This window comes from Prinia subflava, chromosome 2, assembly GCF_021018805.1.
Source record: "Prinia subflava isolate CZ2003 ecotype Zambia chromosome 2, Cam_Psub_1.2, whole genome shotgun sequence".
NCBI lineage: Eukaryota > Metazoa > Chordata > Aves > Passeriformes > Cisticolidae > Prinia > Prinia subflava.
The window spans coordinates 112,994,606-113,016,076 of NC_086248.1; the positions used below are offsets into that span (position 1 = coordinate 112,994,606).

Consider the following 21,471-nt stretch of genomic DNA (forward strand, 5'->3'; position numbering starts at 1 on the left):
GTGCTAACCCATGGCACCATCCCAGTGGTTCCCACCAGACCTGCACTAGGGACAAACTCCAGAGCGCTGTACTGAGGTGCTTTTCCACTTTCTTGTGCTTTAAATGCTTTTAAGCCTTCTAGTATTAAATTTCCCTTCCCAGGAGCAGCAGGGGTTTTTTGGTAGCATCACTCCACCTGCAGCCAGAGGACGCAGCACAAGGAGCAGGTTCTGCCTACCCAGCCAAGGACAGAGTTAAACTCAACCCCTGCAGATCCCAGGCTGAGTGTGAGGGGACAAGTGTCTGTGTCCCAGCAAGCTTCATCCTTTACCTGCACAAGCTGGTCAGGAGGGCTGCCAAAACTTCTGCAGAGAGCCTGTCATCCTTGCAGCAAGGTGTGAGGTCTGTGATGCAGAGTCCAGGCGCCTGGAGACATTCACAGCTCAGAGGCCAGCAGTAAAGGAGGAGGAAGAGGAGGAGGAGGAGCAGGAGAGGCATGGCTGGGGAATTTCTCAGGCCCCGTGGCTGTCCCAGCCAAGGGTACCCAGGCCAAGCCATCCTTCCTGCTGCTGCCAGAGCTCCCAGCAGCTCCCAGGCACAGGAAAAGCCCTGCTGAGGGCACAGCCTGTGCAAAAGCAGGTTTGGCACTGGAAAGAATGGAGCATTTCCAGAGCAGATTAAATCTTCCAAGACTTTGAGCTGCCAGTTTGAAGAAGCCTACGCATTTTACAAGTTTTTAGAGTCTTAGGACTTGGTCTAATTTAAGCAAATTGGCACATCCTGAGCACTAGAGAGAGATCCTTCTGCTAAGTTTTGTCCTCTGCAGCAAAGCATAAGGAAGAGAGAATTACTCAATATAGTGTTTGGGGAAAAAAATGTTTGCATGGGCAGAGCAGCACTTTATTTTATTTTTTTTTTCCCAAAGCTGAGACGGTGGAGCTTTTCATTACTCTCTCAGCAGTGGCCACTCTACATGGAAAGTTTCATTCTGAATGGCTAAAGTCTGGCAAAGCACCAAGCAGCTGAGACAGACTCTAAAATAGTGGAAAATCGTGGGCAGGCTTAACAACAGGCACTGCCTTTAACTCACAGCCCTGACTGCATCAAGCATCCGGATGAGCATGTGTAAGATCTGAGGATCTGCTGGAGGAACAGCTGCTGGGAAGTTCTCCCTCTCCTTGTCTTAACTGAGGTTTGCAGAGGGATGGAAAGCAGAGGGAAGGAAAGCAGCTTCTGGGCTCTGGGGTTTGTGTGGGAATTGCCACTTCCACGTAACATCTGCAGCTCCCAGCACTAGAGAAATGTGCAGCTGGACCTGGCGTGAGGTGGGGCTGGAGGAAGCCCTGTCTCCATGTACAGCCTGGTGATGCTTGTCTTCTGACCTTTCATGGTGGATCTTAGGTGTCTTTTCCAACACAGATGGTTCTGTGATCCTGTGACTGTCACGGGAGCAAGCCCAGCGTGTGTGTGTCCACGGGGCTCTGCAGCAGGATTTTTCCATCCATGTATCTGCCAGCCCTCTGCTCTTACAGACAGACACTGGAGCTGCTGAGCTGCCCACAAAGGGGGGGATTTCAAGCCCCACACAGAGCTGGCTTTAGTCTGTTCCCACAGGGAGATCTCCTAGAACCTGAACAGCCAGGTGCAGGCTGAGGCCGTGCAGTGCGGTGTGCTGCTGCCACAGTTGCCATAAAAGGGGCTAGCATGGGCTTTTCTGTAATGTATTCTGTATTTTCCAAAGCTCCTGGCCACTTCCACACAGGTACATGCAAACCAAAATATGGATGTTTTCCCCTGGGAGGAGGGGAAGAGCTGCTGGCCAAGGCTGAGCCCAGGACAGGCACCCTGCCCAGCAAAAGCCATCACAAAGCCCTCAAGTGCTCTTCCACTCTCACATCTCTCTTGGCCACTTGGTTCCTCTTATTTTAGCTTTGTTTGAGCAATCTCCTTGGTAACTGGAGACTGAAGCAGAATTTTTTCATGCTCCTCACCGGATTGGTTTCCTGCCTATCTCAGCACTGGGAGGGATCCTTGCCAAACCTTTTGTGCTCCCACCACAGGCCTTAACCCCGTGCATCACCGGGGACTTCAGGACACCTGGTGTCTCTTCAAAAGGGTCTTTGTGCACAGAGTTTCAGCTGCGAGGGCTGCATTTCCCAGCTTCATTTCTTTGGCAGCAAACAGGTGGTGTGTCAGTGACAGTGTAGATGCTGACTCTTGACGTTGCCTGCGTGCTCCTGACCTCCAGCAACAGGGAAACTCCATTGGGAAGGCCCTTGTCAGGATGCTGCAGCCACCAGAGAGGCAAAACCCTTCAGCAGGGGCAGGGAGTGGCTCCTTGCTGTGGCAGCAGCCTCCTCCCAGGTCCCACAGCCCTGCACACCTTCTAGCACCTGCCTGAGGACATTTGGATCCTTTTGGAACAGTTTCTATGGGGGTCAGGGCATTAATCCGTGGCAATTCCTAAAGACCTGGAGGTGTTTGAAGAGGCAGGGGGAAAAATCCCATCTCAACTGACACTTTTTTTATCTGCCCTTTGGAGATGGAAGTCATTGAAAAGGAGGAGGGGGAAAAAACAACAAACCAAACCACTGCCAAGCTGTCTGAAGGTTTGCTGGGCTGGAGACAAAGAACCCCACTGCTGGCGCTCAACCCTAGCACATGCATTCCCTTGGCCAGAGCCATCCCCAAAGGATGAAAACAGCAGTGTGAATCCATGAAGCAGCACCTTCAGTGCAGACTTGAGATTTTTGGGTCATCTGTTGACTTAATGGTCCAAGCAGTGTCCCTGCTGAAGGCAGCACTGTCCCAGCAGCTGCCCCTCTCTGGGGTTGGCTGAATTCTTTACGGGGCATTGCCTGAGCTTGCTGGCCTTATCCCTGGATAGAAAGGACAAGAATGCAGCATCTGCATCACCTCCCTCTCAGGGCTTGCCCTGTGGTGTGGAGGCAGCATGGCAGGGCACTGGGGTGTAGCTCTCAGCTGGGGTGATGGTCTTCAGAAATGAGCATCGCTGATGTTTCACACCTCTATAATGACAGCATTTCATGTGCTGCTACCCAGACATGTCTTTTATACCATCAGGGAACCTCTGATGCTGTCCCAGCACGGGGGACTTGCCAGAGGGAGTCTGGACCAGGAGTGAGGTCTGCATCCAGTCATTTAAATCACTAAAATGTGAGCGTCCCACGTGAGCCTCCCTAGAACCCTGACAGAGGATAACTTACAACTCCTTTTAATAAAAGTTCAGTGTGAGTCTGCTGTGCAAGACTTGAAATCCGTCCCTGTCATCCTTCACTGATGATAAAAGTAGTGATGGCCAAGTGTTTATTCCTGCCACACCATTGGGAGGCTTTGATCCTGCTGCCAGGTCACCACGCCAAGAATTTCCCAGGAGTGTCTGGAGAAGCAGGGCCTGATCTTTGGGGCCAGCCATCACATAAGAGGAGTCAGACACATGCCTGGCTGAGCATGGAGCTGAAATGACGGTGGATGCTGTTCTCAAAAGCTGACCTGCTCATTCTGTATTGATGTTTGCCCTTTGAATTTTTGTGGCATGCCCTCTGCTGTCACTGAGCATTCCTATCTTCTCCCTCTTTTCCCATGTACAGCTGCTTTTCCAGCAGCAGAGCTGGCTGTCAGCAGCCCTGGCAGAGTGGCAGGGCACAATCAAGACTCCTTGTCAAGTGTCTCCCCAAATAAGAAGGGAGATTCTCCCTCGCCCTGAAACCCAGGCAAGCAGGAGTTGAAATGTGCCTTCCCTGAGAGGGACACACTGCCAGGATTGATGCAAAGTCTTGCTGCCGTGGCAGTGCTGGAGCAGTTCGTGCACAGCTCATGTATTTTGGGTTTCCTTGAATCCTGATTCCTGATCCTGAAGCCTTGCTGTTAGACACTGGCCTGTTATTTCTGGTGGTCCCCACAGTTTTGTTTAGTCAGGCTTAACTCAGCAAAGTTTGCTACACAATTCACAGAACTGCAGAAATGCCCTTTTTTTGCTGGCAGTTGCTCATTGAAATTCATTTTGTGGAGGCCAAAAGCCATTTAAATAGGAGTGATGTCTTCTGTTTGAGGAGCATTGTCATGGCAACCATCCAGGTGCACACGGGGAAGAGCAAGTCATGTTTGTTTGAAAGGTGAGAGCAATTCTTGTCACGAGGGGGATCCTGGCTGCAAAGAATAGCTGGATGTGTATTTGGGTGCAAGAGGCAACTGTGTGCCAAGTTTCTGTCACCTTATTTACCTGCCTGCCCAGCCAGGTCAGTCAAGAGAAAATCCCAGAAAGGCAGGCTGGGGGAAATGCCAGATTTTGGCTCTTAACCCTGAAGGCTTAGAAGTGGGACTTGCAGGGGTTTATATTGAGCAAGGATCTTGGGCTGGGCTGAGCCCTGGGCAGTGAATCCTTTGCTTGCAGCACAGGCTGGATTTTTCAGGACTGATGCAGTTTTCAGCTGGCATGGGCAGGGCTGTGCACAGCCAGGGGAGAAGTTATTTCTACTCCGTCAGCTTTCCTAGGTACCTTAAGTAATTGCTGCTGGGGGTGTTGTTGATCAAATTCACATCAAGTGTGTTTTCCCTCGTAGCCATCAGTGGTACTGCACTCTGTGTGCAAGCTGTCCTTGCAGCTGCAGACACTGATCTGGATGGGTCTCTCCTGTTTGATCCCTCAGGAATCCTGCCTCCAGCAGGCATCCTGAGAGCTTTAGGAAGTGTGGATGAAAATCATTGGAGGTGCATGGCAATGAGAGTGGGGAAAAGCAGGGAAACAGTTTAGTCCTGGTGTCGCCACATCCAGAGCCGTGGAAGGGGAGGCCACAGCTGGAGCTGTGGAAACATTTAAGCATGACCAAAGGCTCAGGCACTGGTTTGGGGCAGATCAAGAGAGTCGCACTCATCCTTGCCCAGCTGGTCCCTTGCAGGATGTGACGCTGGCAGATGGAGGGAGAAGTGCATTAGTCAGAACACAGAATTCACAGTCACATCAGAGCAAACACTGAGGACTCGCCAGAAAAACATTTCTGATCTGACAAATCCTCCTCAATATGGTCTTCCTGGGAGGAGAGTCAAACAGCATTCAGTCTGGCATGTGAAATCATCTCACCTGGCAATCGTTGCTCCTCAAAAGTATTTTCTGAGACACTGAGCATCAGCTGTGCCTGTCATCTCCCAGCTATTCGAGCAGCAACAGCCCTCAGTCTTCCTGTCTGTGCAGACCACCTCTCCTGCCTTGTGTTCCTGCAAGGCCAGGGAGGAGCAGGCTGGATCCTTTTCCAGGGTTTTCCTGGTGGGGATGCTCTGGAGCAGGACGGTGTCACGTATTTGAGCCGTATGTTGTCATTTAAACTCAGCACATCCCCGGGCCAGGGGAGCAGTTGGTTTGTGCAGACATGGAAATGACAACACAGCCCTGTGGTCTGATGGATTCGGGAGGCCTTGGGGAAGGAGGTGGAGGGCATACAGGAAAATGAGAGCAGCCAGATGAATTTTGGCTCCAGAGGTGGGGGGAAGGTGTAGAGGGTGCGTTTCCACTTCCCCCTCCCCTTGTTGGCAGTGTCCAGGCTGGTGTGCTCCATCAGTTTTGGGAAGCATTGGGCTGTGAAGCCCCGTGCAGACCTGGGCTGCTGGACCAGCAAGCCCAGCTGCCACATCAGATCAGCTCACATCCCCATTTCCCAAAGCGTGCGTCACGCTTCGTTCCAGGCAGGTTTTCCTTTTCCCTCCCTGTCATGTTTGCAGTGTGCTGCAGGCAAAGTTTTCATTAAGTACAGACATTTCATGTCAGCGAGGCTTGGTTCAGCAAAGGATCCTGCCTGGGTGACTCATGGCACATCTTACACCGATGGGACCCATCAGCAGGGACACAAACCCTGATGAACCCTCTCCCCTGTCAAAGACCACTGTTGAACAGCTAACAGCATGTGTGGCACAAGGTCTTGCACATAATCTGGCCCATTTTTGCCCTTCCTCTGTCCCTCAGGAAGGTTTTTCCCTGCCCTGGGTGAGCAGGTGTCACCACACACACACACGCGTGCCCTGTGGGTGGGACAAACACCTCCACCCCAGATCTGGGTCTCTCTGTACGTGAGGCTGCCCCTCCTCACCATAAGGGACAGTTTTGTTGTCAGCTGGTGGAAGAAAAGCCCCATCACCTCCTTCTCCTTCCCAGCAACAAGCATTCCTTCCTCAGGTATCTGTCAGGAGCTGGAGCAGGAAAGCTGCTCCTGTTGGTTCCAGCCATGCCCGGGGGTCCGGTCCGGGCTCCTCACCGTGACTGGGGCCCATTTATGTGGCCCTGCACCCTGGCTCAGGTGGTGCCCAGCTGTGATGACGATGATGATGATGATGATGATGATGATGATGATGATGATGATGATGATGATGATGATGGTGATGGTGATGGTTTGGGAGTTTTCTTCCTCCAAGCCCCTCTGCGCAGGCACTGCCCAGAGCGCAGTGACCACACAAGCTGTGTGAGGCTGGGAGATTCCCATGATGCCTTCAGTTTTATCTTTCACATTTTTCGGGTTCTCTGCTGCCCAGGGGTGCAGTTCTGAGCTCACAGTCAGGGTCACTCAGCTCTGTACAGAGCAGGGACACAAAACAAATCCTTTTCCTGCTGCACACCAAGGACAACTTTCAGCCCAAAAGCACAAACAAGGGTGGGCTGGAGGGAGGAACAAGAAGGATGGGACCTCACAACCTGGAGCTGGAATTGGACAATTAAACCCCAATATGCAAATGGGCCAAAACTTATAAAAATGTAAGACTTTGTGACCATTTGTCCATTTTGTGACCATTTTGGGTCCACCTTGGTTATAGCCCTGGTCAGGCCCAGTCCTGCCCAAGGTGGATCCTGGAGGCCTTTCAGTAAATCCCTACTTTATTCTCTGGCTCTGTCCAGGCTCTGCCCTTGGTGTCCAGCAGGAAAAGGATTTGTTCTGTCCCCCTACTCTGTGAAGAGAGCTGACCTGTACTGAATGTGAGCTCAAAACTGCACCCCTGGGCAGCACAGAACCCGGAAAACATGAAAGCTAAAACTGAAGGCATCAGCTCTGTGAGCCTCAGGCAGCTGTCCTGGCTGTGCCCACACTCCCCCTCGCTCCCACCGTCCTGGAATGCAGGGAAAGCCCGTGGGGGGATGCTGCACACACCCTCACAGCCACTGCACATCTGCCCCTGGGACAGCAGTGAGAGATGGGGACCGCATGGAGGGGTCCAGCAGGAGCAGGGGGACATCGGTGCCTGCTTATCTAACACGGGATAAATAAATGGTGCAGTTTATCCCGGCCCTCCTCCCTTGCAGTGAGCCAGCCCTGCCACGCGTGTGCAGGACCCTGGGGAGGGCTCTGCAGCAGGCAGGGGGCTGGGATGGAGATCAGGCACGCTTGAAGAATAGCCTGTGTTATTTTCAGATCCTCGCTGCTCCCCAAACACCATTAGGAGGTAATCCTTTCCTCCAGGATTGCAGCCTCATCTCAGGGCCAAATTTGCCTCAGCGGTTTTTGCTGATTGGAAATTCACCCAGAGAGCAGACCTGCCATTTGTTCTGCCTTCCCGTTCTCCCAGCAGCAGTGCACGAGTCTGCCCAGCACAGGGCACTTGTTCACACCCTGGAATGATGGCTTGGAAAGCTGCAGAACACCACCACCTCCTGGCAGTGGCACTCCAAGCCCCCTTATTCTGCTTCATTCAATGAAATCGTGTTGGTGTTGTAGCTAAGCATCAGAAATGTATTTTTTTTAATTGGCGCACAGATTTCTTTTTGTGAGGGAGAGTTATTTTCTTATTTTGTGGGGTTTTGAGGCGTGTCAAGCCAGAGTACACCTATAGGAAGTTTATGCCTTGATGTCTCTGCTGCCCTCAGAATTTAAGAAGGCACCTCTCTTAATTAACTTTCCTGAGGGGACTTTTCCTGCATGAGGCCACGATGCAGTGTACATTTTAATAGGAGCTGTCAGGAAAATTATTGATTTTGTTAGTAATGGTTCTGAAATTGTGCCGTTCTGGTAATTCTATCAGGTTCTCTTTGAAAGCTTAACTGAGAGCATTTTTATATCCTTCATTAGTTTTTTAATACATGATAATTTCCCCTAACTCATCGACGCAAAGCAAGATCAGCTGCCTGCTCAGTAACCATTTTTCCTATGCCCAAACCTTTTGCAGCAATAATTACCAACTGAACAAATTATTACAGATATTCATTATAAAATACAATTACACCGTGAGCTGCGCCGCATTGTTACACTTTCCACAGCCATCACTCGCTCTTGAGTAAATGGTTTCATTAAAAGCATGAAGGGCAAACTTAATACACACAGCAAACAGCACAAGAAATCATCCTGGCTGTTCCTCGCAGTGCTGGAGGTGTTTGGCCTGAAGGACTAGAACATGTTGGCTCTGCTGCCAAGTGCTTGTCAGAGGGGCTCTGGGTGGCCAGTGCAGATGTGCAGGGCGAGGGGAAAGCCAGGAACCATGGCCTCAGCCTCCCTCCCCTAGAGCGTGGCTCCCTTCCATGTTTATGGGTTTGCAGCGCTGGGACCTGCCAGGGGCAGCAGAGCCTCCTTCATCATCTCCTGGAGCAGCCTCAGCTCTGCTGGGTGCCCGTGGGAAAGGCAGGGGAGCCAGGGGTGGAATGGGAACGCTCCCTCCAAGGACAAGGCGTGCAGGCCAGGGCAGGGAGGGGGCAAGGGGAAGGCTGGTTTGGGAAAAAGCACTCACAGGAGGGCGTGGGGGGAAAGCAAACCCAGCCACAAGGGCAGCAGCAAGCACAGGACCACAAGCACTGCCTTGGCTGTTTGTGTCGTGCTGCTGCTCCTTGTTTCTTGTCAGGATGAGAGGCCAGAGGAGGTCCTGTCCCCACAGCAGTGCCATGGCAGTGAGCAGAGCCTCCAGGGAGGAGCAGAGGCCGCTGGATTTCTGTCCCTCTTGTCCTTTGTGAAAAATGAGGTCTATTTTTCTGGTAAAATTTAAAAAGTTAAAAAAAATATATATAATAGGAGACAGAAATAAAGGGTTAAAACAGCTGAGTGCTTGGCATTTAGCCAAGAGCACACTTACTATTTTTTGGAAATATTTTTTAAATTTTTTTCTATTGTATTAGTCTGTTGCATATTTATAGACTATTATGCATGTTTATACCTTTCTACAAACTAATTTTTTTATTTTAGGAACTGTTCTGCATGGCTGCTCTTTGGGTTTGTTATTTTAGAGTATGCATATTTTTTGGCTGTGGTTTTAATTTGTTTTCTTTATTACTTTTGGTTTGGGCTTTGGTCTACACTTTTTTATGGATAATAGGTGTTTGATAGTTGGCTTGTCAGCAGCAGGGTCTTTATTATATATTTACTGGATGTTATTTAGCTAAGCAGACAGTTTAAGTATTAACTTAACATATTAACTATTACTGCTATGCTTAATTTTGTTAATTGCAGAAATAAAAGCTGTATTCATCCAGCAAAGCTATTTTAATATTATAGATATAATATTTATTTTAATGCTTGCAAAAATCCAGCAATATAATATATATTTATAACATCTTTGCAATGACTTTGCACTGTAGGAAGGACCACAGTAGCACAGGTGCACCACAAATCTGGTTTGTACCCGAGGTGTGGTCACCTTCTGGTGAGCAGCTCTCAGCTGGGTGTTTCTGTGAGTCCCTGAAAAGAGCTGAGAAACTTCTGTCCTGAATTTTTTTCCCCTGGAAGAGCAATTTTTACTTTATTGGGTGGCTCAAGAAGCAAATCTCTCTCCTGGTGGCCACAGCCTCCCGTGAGGCTTTCAGCCTCTGTGGCGTGTGCTTGTGGCTGTGCTCTGAGCAGGGACTCTGCCTTTGGACCTGTCCTGAAGATGTTCCAGGGGCAAACCCAGCAACCCCAGGGTCGTGTGAGAGGGAATTGATGTTCAGCTCTCTAATGGGAGAGCTTGAAAAAGGATGTGCTGCTTGTAAAGGAAAATTCAAGAAGTAAAATCTCACCATCAGCGAAGCTTTCCCTGTGCCTGCCCTAACCAGAAAGGCCATTTTTCCTTGGCAATCCCTTCACAGGAAAAGTCCTAACTCCAACCTCCCTTTCAGGCTTGTAAATCAGAGCCTCCAGAGCCCAAACAGAGCAGCTGATCGTGGTGCTGTTCATGAATCTGCTGAGCCTGGGGAGACAGAGCCTCCTCCCTGCCCAAGCTTGAGCAGTGCATCGTGCTTCCAGGGCTTTGGGCTGTGCTGGTTCCCAGTGCCCGTGCCAGCTGTGCAAGCTGTCAGGGGCTGCTCTATCCCACAGGGGTTTGGAAGGGGACACGTCTTGCCAAGACACCTCTGGGGGAGCTGGCCCTGGCTGTGTCCTGCCCAGCCATGCCAGGGAGGATGGCACCTGCAGGCTGCTGGTGCTCTGTGGTCCGTGCCCATCCTGGGGCAAGCTTGGCCCGCTGGCTCCTGCCCTTTGCTTTTGACCGTGCTGTCCCTCCAGCCTGTGCCACCACAACCACTGTTTTCTGTCCACAGCCCCCTTTTCCTGCTCTTCCCACCCTCCTCCTCTGCCTTCTCCTTCTCCTGCTCTGCTTCCCATCTCTCCTCCTCCCTTCTCCCCCCTTACTCTTGAATCTCTATTTCTTCTTCTCTGTTCCAGCAAAACGATATCAATCAAGGTGATAGATGATGAGGAGTATGAGAAAAACAAGACCTTCTACCTAGAGATCGGGGAGCCCCGGCTGGTGGAGATGAGTGAGAAGAAAGGTGGGGGATGTGCTCCGGGGCAAGCCCAGCCTGTGTGTCCCTGTCTGGCTCACTCATGTCTGGCACCTGCAACACCGAGCTCACATCCCCGGCGCCTGTGGGAAAGGGCAGGAGCAGGGCTGCTCCCCGTCCCCCCGGGCACAGCCCGCCCCCCAGAGCACCGAAGCCGAGGGCAGGCGGGGAGGATGCTCCTGCCCTTCCCCACAGGCCCCAGGGGGGATGTGCAGCCCCTGTCCCCCACCCGACCATCTCTGTCACCACTCTGGCACCCGGGCGGACGCGACCTGCATGTGTGTGCGATGCCAATCATGTGTTTGCCTCTGTCTTGTGTTCCCACAGGAAATTCATTACCCTTAGGGTCCTTGACCGTGAGGAGTATGAGAAAGAGTGCAGTTTCTTCCTTGTGCTTGGGGACCCGGTGTGGCTACGACGAGGAGTGAAAGGTGTGAGAGTAAGCCCAGACCAGCTCTCAGGCGCTGCCGCTTTCTCTGTGTCTCCCTACTCTCACACTCCTTTCTCCTCGCACTCTGCCTCCCGGCCGGTCTGCCCTCCCTCCTCTGAAGCTTGGCCGCTGCACCTTTTTGCTCTGTTTCCTTTCCTCTTTTGTTTGGAGAGGACTCCAGCCCTCTCAGGGAGCGGGGAGTGCCCCTGGCAGCACCCGGAGCAGCCGGGCAGGGCACAGGGAGCGTCCCCAGCCCCCCCAGAGACAATTTGCCCTGCTGAGCTGCAGCTGCACCTTCATTTAATCCAAGAGACCAGCCAGCCTCGACAAGTAAAAAGGGCAGCACTGCATCATTTTTATCAGAAGATAAAGCAGCTTTCACTCGGAATAAAACGCGTGGCCAGAGCAGTAATTTTAGCCTTTTTACGCTGGCACCAGGATCCGAAAATAGACAGAAATCACGGCCCAAGTAGGTAATACTGTGAGATGCAATCAGTTTAGGTAAATCAGGTTATGCTCAAATGAAGTTTCATGGCTCTGCATTGGATAATAGCCTCTCCCAGGAATAATAATAAAAACAATTTCCTCTTTTATCACATTTCTAAACCAAACGCCAAACTTCCCCAAAAGACAGAGTTCACCTATTTTCCCATTCATTTTTTTTTCTGCTGGAAAATTAAGTGAGGATTAATGGCAGCAGCTGGTTCTGCACACTGCTGCTTGAGAGATGGACCATTATTAAAGCCTTTGCAGAAGATTTGGTCTGTCTGCCTTGGAGCTGCTTTCTAGTTTCTGGGACATCAGCTCTCCCTGCAGCAGGCATTAGGCTGTTATTTATTTATTTGATCAGAACAGAGAGGGCCCTCAGTGGTCCCCACAATGAGTGGGGACATGCCACGTTCTTCCTCAGCTGCTAAGTCAGCTGCACCGTCCCCTCCATCAGCTTCCCTGCTGGTTTACATGACTACCTAACAAAATTTGGGCTAAAAAATCAGACACTGGCATGACTCAGGCACTGCAGGTGGGGTCTGTGTCATTAAATGGTGCTGGTGGCATCTGTGCAGCATGGGCAGGACTGGCAGGATAAAGTTACACGTGGATAACTCGACTCAGCAGCTCCATCCTTGCCCACAGGGGCCAGTGTGGGCTCAGCCTTGCAAGTCCAGCAGGGGCAAACAAGCTCTCCAAATCCAAGGTTTAAAAATTGTGGTCCCAGCTCCAGAGATCCCAGCTGAAAATTTTATCTAAAAATAAAAGAAAAAGGAAAAAAATTCTCTTGATCTTCCTGGTCACAAAAATTACTGGGGAAACCTGAGAGAAGCTCAGGCTTGCAGCTCGCTAGGTAGAAGACAAGACAAAACATTAAAGGACTATTGAAAGAAAACATTAAAGGACTATTTGCTGCTTTGGCCATGCAATTTTTGTTGGTTTTTTGTTTTTTGTTTTTTGTTTTTTTCTTTTAAACTTGTTTCTTTGTACTTGGTTTGGTACAAGAAGCAGCAAGGCAGGAGGAACAGTGTGCTCAGAGAGACCGAGCGCATCCCTGAAGTGTCACCCGTGGGCTGTGGTGGGGCCCAAGTCCACCAGGGCACTGAGGGAGAGGCTTTTTCCTTTGTTTTGGAGATCTAAAATGTTGAGCAACAACAAGACCCTTGAGCCAAGCCTTGCCACAGCCTTCTCTCCTCTCATTGTCTGTGCCAAAGTGCAGCTGCCACCGGAGCCATTGCTCCCCATCAGGCAGCTGGAGGAGGTCAAAGCCACAAGCTGCTGTACATGGGACATCTTGTGTCCCCCCCAGGGCAGAACTGCCTCCAAGGCCAATGGAAGATCTTGCACATACAATTCAAAGGGGAAAAAAATGAATTTTTCAGAGTGTGTCTTTTAATCCCATATCCACCCCATGTTTGCAATGGTTTTTATTTTAAGTCCACAATCCCATGAAACGTTTCTGTTTGGTGTCTTTCTCTCAACACTGATGGTATCCTGCAGCTTTACAGATCTGAAATCTCTGCCCTGGGATCTGGTGTCTTTCTGTGGATATCCCTTTTGATTTCATTATTCATTTACTTTTCTTCTTCTGTGTTTGTCTCTGTCTCCTTCACAGCCCTGTTGTTGAATGAGCTTGGTAAGCGCGCATTCATTTTTCCTTTCCATTTCTCTGGTTTGCGTATTTTTGGAAGACAATCGTTTTCGCTTGATGTTTTTCTTTGCTCACAGCATTCTCTTTTAGGGTGGTCACCACTGTTTAAGTAAGCTCAGCTTCCTAATGCCCCATCTTTCCTTAGAGTATGGCCCCAAAGCCCCCAATATTAAGAGGTGGTGCAAGGAGCATTTTTGGGAGGGTGGTGCTGTCACAGCCAGAGTAAACCTGCCAGCACCCCAAGATACAAACGTGTGCCATGCAGATTAACCCATCACCTCTAGACTGGCGTGGCACAAGCAGGATTTCCTGGCGACTTAGGGATGCTTGTGTCTGGACAGGAAAGTTGGCCAGTCCTTTTTGAGGAGACAGTACAAACTTTGCCTCCTGTCTTGGGGAGACTTGGAGCCAAAGCAGCCTTTGAGTTTCCTTGCTGGCCACCTCCAGGATAGGGCAGCTGGGGAGGGAAGCAAAGCCACCCTCAAAGCACCTGCAGCCCCAGGGCAGACTTTACCCCTTCCACAGCATATTTTGGACACCAAGGGGTGGCAGCTTGCAGATGTGGGTTGAAGAGCCTGTGTTCAGGTCCCCCCACACCATCCCTGGGGTGTGCATCAGGGAGCAGGCCCCATGTCCACAGTGGAGCAGGGAAGGAGCACCGTGTCTGTGTTGATGTGCAAACACTAATTCTCATTTATTCTCTCTCTCTCTCTCTTTCTATTTTTGGTTTCATCTAGGTGGCTTCACCATCACAGGTATGGATTTCTACTCTTCCCCTGTCTCCCTGTTCCTTTCTCTTATTGGCCATATGCTCACCCCGCTCTTTCCTCTTGGTTTCCTCTTTGCTTTTGTTCTGTCCTGGAGGGAAACTCTGGAATGGTAAGGAGGCGCCGAGCCGGTCCCGTTAACAGTGTGTCCCCTCACAGAGTGCTCTGCCTGCCACACACATTTAACCCCACCTCGGGGAGGGTGACCTGCCACCCCCCTCCGTGTCCTGGAGCAGGGTGGGCTTCTCCACTTGGTCCAGTTGTCCCCTCCCTGCTCACAGGGCTCTTTCCTCCCTTCCCAGGCCCGAGGTGCTTGTGAGGTCCAGGACCCCATGGCTGCTTCAGATGTGCAGCCCCTGCCCTCACGTGTCGTGAGGCAGCCCAGCTTCCCTGGGTCAGCTGAACAGCACAGACGAGAAGGTCCAGGGTCCCACAGCTTGCAGAGCCGCCCCTCGGGAGCCCTGCAAGCGTAATTCAGATTTAGAGGGCTCTGGCTGCAGGGTGGGTCTCTTAGGCCTGCAGGAGGAGAAGGGCTTCAGTCAGCTCAGTGCCAGCTGAGCAGACAAGGGGCAGCCAGCAAGGGAGCAGCACTAACCCCGTGTGCCGTGGGAGTGGAGTTCACTAACTGCACGGGGACAGCTCGTACCGAGCCCCTGCTGACCTCCTGCTGATCCCTCCAATAGGCAAACCTGTCTTCAGGAAGGTCCAGGCTAGAGATCATCCTCTTCCCTGCACCGTGCTCTCCATCCAAGGTACCTGTGGCGTGGCACCACGCCAGTCTCACGGGGACTGGCTGGGCTGTTTGCCCACTGACAGATTAACCCCAGTCCTTTAGCCCTGATGTTCTTCTGGTGGACTGGAAGGGAGTGCAGTGGGGTCTGCACAAGGGACAGTGACAAAGGGAGTGCTGCCCGCAGTCCCTGTGCCCCAGGGGTGGCACAGGTGGCAGTGGAGGTGCAGACCTGCTTCACTGATCTCACAGCCCCTCTGCTGCCTCCTCTTTCAGGGTTTGGAGCCAGGCATCAGCCTGTGGATGGCTTCTTTACATCTGTGCTATTTCCTCCAGCCTCTCCATCACAGCAGGCGCTGGCTGCCAGCCCCTCTCCAAGGCAAAGCCCTGCTCAGGAGGAGGCAGAGCCAGGATTTCATGTGTGTCTCAGCCCTGGGGCTGCTGACAGTGCTCTCTTGTTGGAGCAGGCTGGTGGAATTGCCCTGACCATACCTCAGTGCACACCTCAAGTGCTGGGGAGTGGAGCAGCTCAGTGCTGATCCTTCCTCTTCCCAGCAGCCCTGTGGGAGAGGCAGCAGCTACCAAGCAATTAGCTATTCCCCAGCCCAGAATGAGCAGGACTCCTCCTGAGGGTGGATGAGTTGCAGACCTCTTGGTAGCATTTCACAAAACTGTCCTGTCTGCTGCTCCTTCTCCACTGTTCTGTCACTCACGCTCCCACCTGGAGCCCTCCTGAGCTCCCCCTCTGGCAGGAAGCCAGACCCAGAGTGACCAGCTGGGCCTGGTTCACCCTCGGGCTCTTTGCTTTGCAGAGGAAAACGAAGAGAAGCAGCCACTGACCAGCAAGGAGGAGGAGGAGCGTCGGATCGCAGAGATGGGGCGCCCAGTCCTGGGGGAGCACACCAAGCTCGAGATCATCATTGAGGAATCCTATGAGTTCAAGGTACTGTTCCCATCCTGTGTCCCTGTTCTTCCTCCCCCCTGGCTGGGGACCCTCCCCTTGGGTTTGCACAGCCCTGGAAAGCACATGCTGATGGCACTGGAGCAAAGCAAGGCCGGGTGGAATCGCACACAGAACAGGAGCTGGGATCCCAAATGCTGCAGGTTGCTTTCTAACATGACCCTGTTCTCACAGTGAGTTCTACACCCTGCTCCTGCTTACAGGCAGCCTTGAGTGAGCCCCAAGCCCAGCACTCCCAGTGCAAAGGGCTGATAACCCCAAATGCAAGGAATGGTTGTGCAACTGGGCTGTCATGAATGCACAAGCTGAAAACGGGCCACTGCATTATCTTTTCTATTTCTCTGTCATATAAAAATATAACAGGCCACCCTTACTGTGGCTCTGAGATGGTTCAAACGCCCATCCATGAGCAGGTTTCCAAAGCTCCTTTTCAGCAGCAGCGAAGGGAATTGCAAGTGCTTACATTTGGGTTTGCTGCCGGCGCTCTTGAGCTTAAAATCCACTGTGCTTGTTCCACAAACACACGGCTGTAAGCACTGGCACTGCTGGGGTTTAGCCCAGCATCTCCAGCCCCTAATTCTCTGCATCTCAATCCACAGAACACGGTGGACAAGCTCATTAAGAAGACGAACCTGGCCCTGGTGGTTGGCACAAACAGCTGGAGGGAGCAGTTTATCGAGGCCATTACTGTCAGCGCGGGTGAGTTTGGGCCACGGCTCCAGGTGAATTACGATCACCCTCGCTCCTGCCTCGCCTTGGCTGCCTCAGGAACACAGGCTGTAGTGGAGCAGCAGGAGGCAAAACAGGTGGCAGAGTTATTTACAGCCTCTGCATAAATGAGGCAGCTGATTAAAGCCTTTTGTGAGGGCACCTTGTCTCGTGTGTAGGAGACCTTGTGCGGGAAGCGTCGGTAGCAGCAGCAGAGCAACGCCTTGGCTGGTAGCAGACGGCAGAGGGGAAGGGGTCAGTTCAGTGGGAGGGATCTGGGAGGTGAGCACAGCATAGAAATTCAGAGTGGCAGGAACGATGCTGGTGTGAGGCAACAGTGCTCCCCTCCCCTGGTTCTCCCTGAACTTCTGCGGTGAGGACAAGGCGACAGTGAGGGTGCCAACCCTGAAGGCAGTCACCCTCTGCCAGCCAGGATTCACCCTTGACACACCCTGCTTTCTGGAACCCCTGCTGCCCCAGCCAGCTGTGGCTCAAGGGTTACAGCTCAGCAACCCAGGAGCTGCAGCAGCACATGGTATCTGTGGCTGAACGGGATCCTGTGGGATCTTATCTTCCCTCCCCTGGAGAATTGCCTTTCCCTCAAATGTCCTGTTGTACCGCTCTCACAGGTGCCAGTGCCATTTTTAACAGTGTGCCCAGTACAGGATGTGTTATTGTTCCCATATATGTGGAAGATGAAAGAAAGGAGGTCTCCTCCAGATGTTGTTTTAACAGCTGGAAACATCATTACTTACTGGCTGGATGTTACAGCCTCACAGCCCAGCCTGTGCACACACATCAGGGCAAAATCAACCAGCTTGAATCAAATCCCTGGGGAAGGCAATTACCTCTCATTTGGCTAATTGTGCACTGAAATGCATGGGGGAGCACTCAGCTTCCTAGCTCTAACTGTGCTGTACAAGGTAACCTCTGCCCAGCACCAGGTAATTAAGGATGATGGCAGTACCATCTACCCTGTGCCTCTGGAAAGCCAGGGCAGGACGCTGCAGCAGCTTTCTCCTCAGATTGTGATCCCTCCTCTTGTAGCACAGCTCTTCTCAGAGCCTCCAGGCAAGAGCCTCCCGTTATTTTGGATTCAGCATGAGCTTATCATGCAAGACAATCCTCGCTGCAGGTTTTGTAGCTAATATGGCTAAACTAATCCATGCCAGAACCAATTATGTAATTGCATCCCGTGTTAAAGCAAAGGCAGTCACTGATGGTCGGATCCCCTTCCTGTGATGCATGTAAAGACTGCAGTTATGTGGAAACCCTGTCACCCCCATGTCTTGAATATGCAGCCATGATCAGAGCCAACAGATTATTAACAAGCATTTAATAAATGGGATTTATTTTGGTGGACATGAGCTGTCCCTTGCAGTTGTGGATCACTTTGTCTCTGAGCTCTGGAGGTTACCCAGGCTTTAGCTCCTCAAGCTTTAAGATAAGTTAAAATGCCTTCAGCACTGGAGTTGGGTTTGAGTTTTTCCTCCACAGCTCACCCTGGACACCAGGTGAAAGTCACCCCTCACCACTTCAAAATGTAACATCCCAGCTGAGAAAATAAGCATTAACCCCCCATTTCCCACCCAAGGATCAACTCGGGGCAGTGTTTGCAGCGGATGGAGCAGCAGAAGGTGAGGGCAGTGGAAGGGCAGTGCAGGGGCAGACAAGGCTGTGCCACATTGTGCTGGGCTGTCCAGAGCCTGTCACTCAGCTCCTTTAGTCTGCACACAAAGGATGTGAAGTTTCTTCCACGGCACAAACATTCTGGGGCTTGCAGGCCTGGTTCTGGATGCACCCCTGGGTGACCGTCCAACGCCTCTCTGTGTTCCACAAGAGCTGGCCAGCTCTTCAAAGGAAAGACATCATGGCTGCTTAGCAAAATGATGGACAGATCTGGATGAGAGCTGCGACAGTGGCACTGGTGTTCCTTTTTCAGTCTGCTTCATCAGCTCTGTAAAGATTTACGTCCACAGCAGCCCTGGTGCCACCCCGAGCTTGGCAAGGGTGGCAACACCTGCTGCAGAATCAGCACGAGCACAGCGTGGTGTATCCTCTGCACACTGAGGGAAAACACAGGCCAGCATTGGCTTTCCAGGCTGGAACACTGTTCCTTATCTTCAGAGCCATGCACAGGAGTGGGTATTTATATCTGCCAAAATAATAACACTGGGTAGCTGCTGTTTCTCCATAGTGAGTTTGAAGCTCCAAAGCTTGCATCTTCCCATTGCTGAGGAGCTTCTTCCAACAGCCATGCAGAGAGACCTGCATGTGGTGCTCCACATCCTTGGTGGGAAAAAAAAAGCATCAAAGAAGTGGAAAATCACCAGACAAAATGCAAGGGATGTCTTTAACACGACTCACAGTGGCCTTGGAATCCCCAACATTCGTGGCTTAGAAACTCACCCTTGTTTCTTAAGGGCAGCAGGAAAGCTCCCACTGACTTGGAAAAGTGTCACCTCCCCTTCAAGTCTGGGAGTGCTTCCAGTGTGAGCAGGACGAGATTTTGACTGTGCCACAGCAGTGATGCTGTGCACTGTGCCAGGCTGGGGAAGCCCCACGTCTGCCATGCAGCCTGCCCAGGGCACAGGCTGGCCAGCAGGCTCTCCAGACAGCTCCTCAGAGCTGCAGGAGCCAGGCAGGGGTCACCAGCCCCCGTGGGCTCCCTGCTGGGGTCAGCCCCACACCGTGGGGCCCCTCTGTAGGCTGGATGCCAAGGGGTTTGGCAGAGACACGTGAGGTGCCAATGTTTGGAGCTGGAGAGGGAGTTCCCACTGAGCTAGGAGAGACCAGACATCAAGGAACAGGCAGCCAGAGCTTATTGGGAAGCACGTGAAGGGGCAGGGAAATGCAGCAGGGAAGGACAGCCAGCAGGGACTGACTGAGCAGGGAGGCTTCAGGGCAGGCAAAAATCCATTACTTGATCCTGGTTTGCAGCAAAGGTGAGGTGAAGCTCCAGAGCAGCTCAGCAACCACCAAAGCCAGCTGCCTTTCCAGAAAGCTGGAGGCAATTGCAGGCACTTGTGGAAAGCAGCTCAGAGCAGCTCAAAAGGACTTCCCTGTGGGAGTCTCCACGAGGCAGGAGTTTGCCTGCCCCAGACAGCTCCAGCCAGCTTGATGGTTATTTCCCACACCTTCAGGGGTAAAGGCCCCTGGGCAGGGGCTGAGTCACAGAAAACATCTGGTGGTTAAACCCAGACAAAGGTGCTGGCATGAGGCTCTGCATTTTCTTAAGTGCAGGTTGTTTTTTTAATCCACTGCCTCTGGGGTGTCTCTGTGCTGTGGAAAGGGGCAAGGAAAGGCCTTCAAGCCGCTCTGGTGGTTGCTCAGAAATTAAGCTGCTTGGAAGACAAGGCTTTCCAGAGCCCAAATCACAACATTTTGGGGGCTGCAGTTTGCACTGGAGCTTTGCCCGACTTCCCCCAGGATGAGCAAACCTGACCAGGCACTGCTGGTTTCCTCCAGGGGAAGACGACGACGACGATGAATGTGGGGAGGAGAAGCTGCCCTCCTGCTTTGACTACGTGATGCACTTTCTGACCGTCTTCTGGAAGGTCCTCTTTGCCTTCGTGCCCCCGACAGACTACTGGAACGGCTGGGCTTGCTTCGTGGTCTCCATCCTCATGATTGGCCTCCTGACAGCTTTCATTGGCGACCTGGCGTCCCACTTTGGCTGCACCATTGGCCTGAAGGACTCGGTCACTGCCGTCGTGTTTGTGGCCCTGGGGACGTCGGTGCCAGGTAAGCACAGCCACGGGGCCTGTTTGGGAGGATCCATCTCCAGCCAGGCTGGGCCTGGGGTTGGATTTGGCTTTGGCTTTGGGCTGGGGAAGAGCTGTGCTCTGCAGGATCCCAAAGCACAGGGTTGAGATAGATGTGGGAATTGGTTCTCAGTCTCAGATGATGGGCTGGAAGGATAGAACCAGGATGTGGACTCAGTCCCGTGGGAATTATTTCAAGGAGCATCCCACTGCAAAGACTGTGAAGTGTCTGTTTTTGTGGGCAGCCTCCGTGGTATCCACTTTCAGAGGGGGTCTTTGGTTGAGATGCTGCCTGCATTGGCAGTCCTGCATTTTCAGCATCTGCTGCTCTAACCTTGCTCCTGGGTGAATTAAGTGTGAGCCTGTACTCAGGGCACACTTTCCAGCACAGACACCTTTGTGTGAGACCATGTTCAGGTGGATCAAGGTTGCTGAGCTGGGGGAGCTGTTTGAAATGCAACTTGCCAAGCTCTGGGGATTCCATGTCAGCTTGTGTACGAGAGCCTGTGCCTTTCATTCACCTTCTCCCAGGGGCTGTGCTGGGCAGGCAGAGCCTGATTTCTGGACAAGGGGCTCTGACCCACCCCAGCCATCCCTTGCATTGGTCACACCTTCCCTCACCACCTTCAAACTTCCAGTTATCAGCACCCAGACGCTCAAAGACCCTGAAATTGTCCTAATGCTAGCAAAGGCAAAGAGAAGAAGCAGCAGAACCAAAAGAAAGAACAGATTTGGAGCAAGGAACAGAGGAAGGAGCATTTTTTAGATCTCTGGCAGTAGAGGCTTTAGGCAGAAGGTTTGCAGGGCTTCTTCACATGTTTGACAGATTAAAATCTTCCCTCATGCTTTTGCTGACATAAGGCAGCATTTAAGTTCTTTTTTGGAATCCATTGGGCTGCTCTTGTTTCAGCTGGCTCCCAGGCCGGGCTGTGTTAGCTGGGTGCTGGTTGAACTCCTCCACGCCTGCTTTCCAGGAGATGGGCAGGCACCAGAGGAGAGTCAGAGAAATCAACACTGACAGGGACCTTCCCTGCACTGAAAGCACTGCTCTGACTTGCAGAAGTGCAGGTGGTTGTTTCTACACTCATCCCTTCTCCCCCAGGGGCAGCTGCAGAGCCCTGGAGGCATCAGCACTGTCCCACAGCTCTTACTGCACTGTGATCAAGGCCTTTTCCTTCCCTTAGCAATCAGGTGCATTCCCATGGCAGCCTCTTTTTAAAAACAAAGCAGACATTTGATTTCTGTGCTGCAAA

At 52.0% G+C, this 21,471-nt stretch overlaps 1 protein-coding gene across 3 annotated transcripts in view; it reads left to right on the top strand.

The window, feature by feature from the left end:
* Positions 1–21,471, top strand: part of SLC8A1 (solute carrier family 8 member A1) — a 103,856-nt gene that overhangs the window by 79,112 nt on the left and 3,273 nt on the right. For 2 of the 3 annotated variants that reach the window (XM_063391659.1, XM_063391658.1), the window contains exons 3-7: positions 11,046–11,149; positions 14,026–14,043; positions 15,598–15,728; positions 16,346–16,445; positions 19,923–20,198. In XM_063391659.1, coding sequence (XP_063247729.1) covers positions 11,046–11,149; positions 14,026–14,043; positions 15,598–15,728; positions 16,346–16,445; positions 19,923–20,198 — 629 coding nt within the window. The remainder of the gene's footprint in view (positions 1–11,045; positions 11,150–14,025; positions 14,044–15,597; positions 15,729–16,345; positions 16,446–19,922; positions 20,199–21,471) is intronic. The other variant, XM_063391660.1, reaches the window with a different exon arrangement.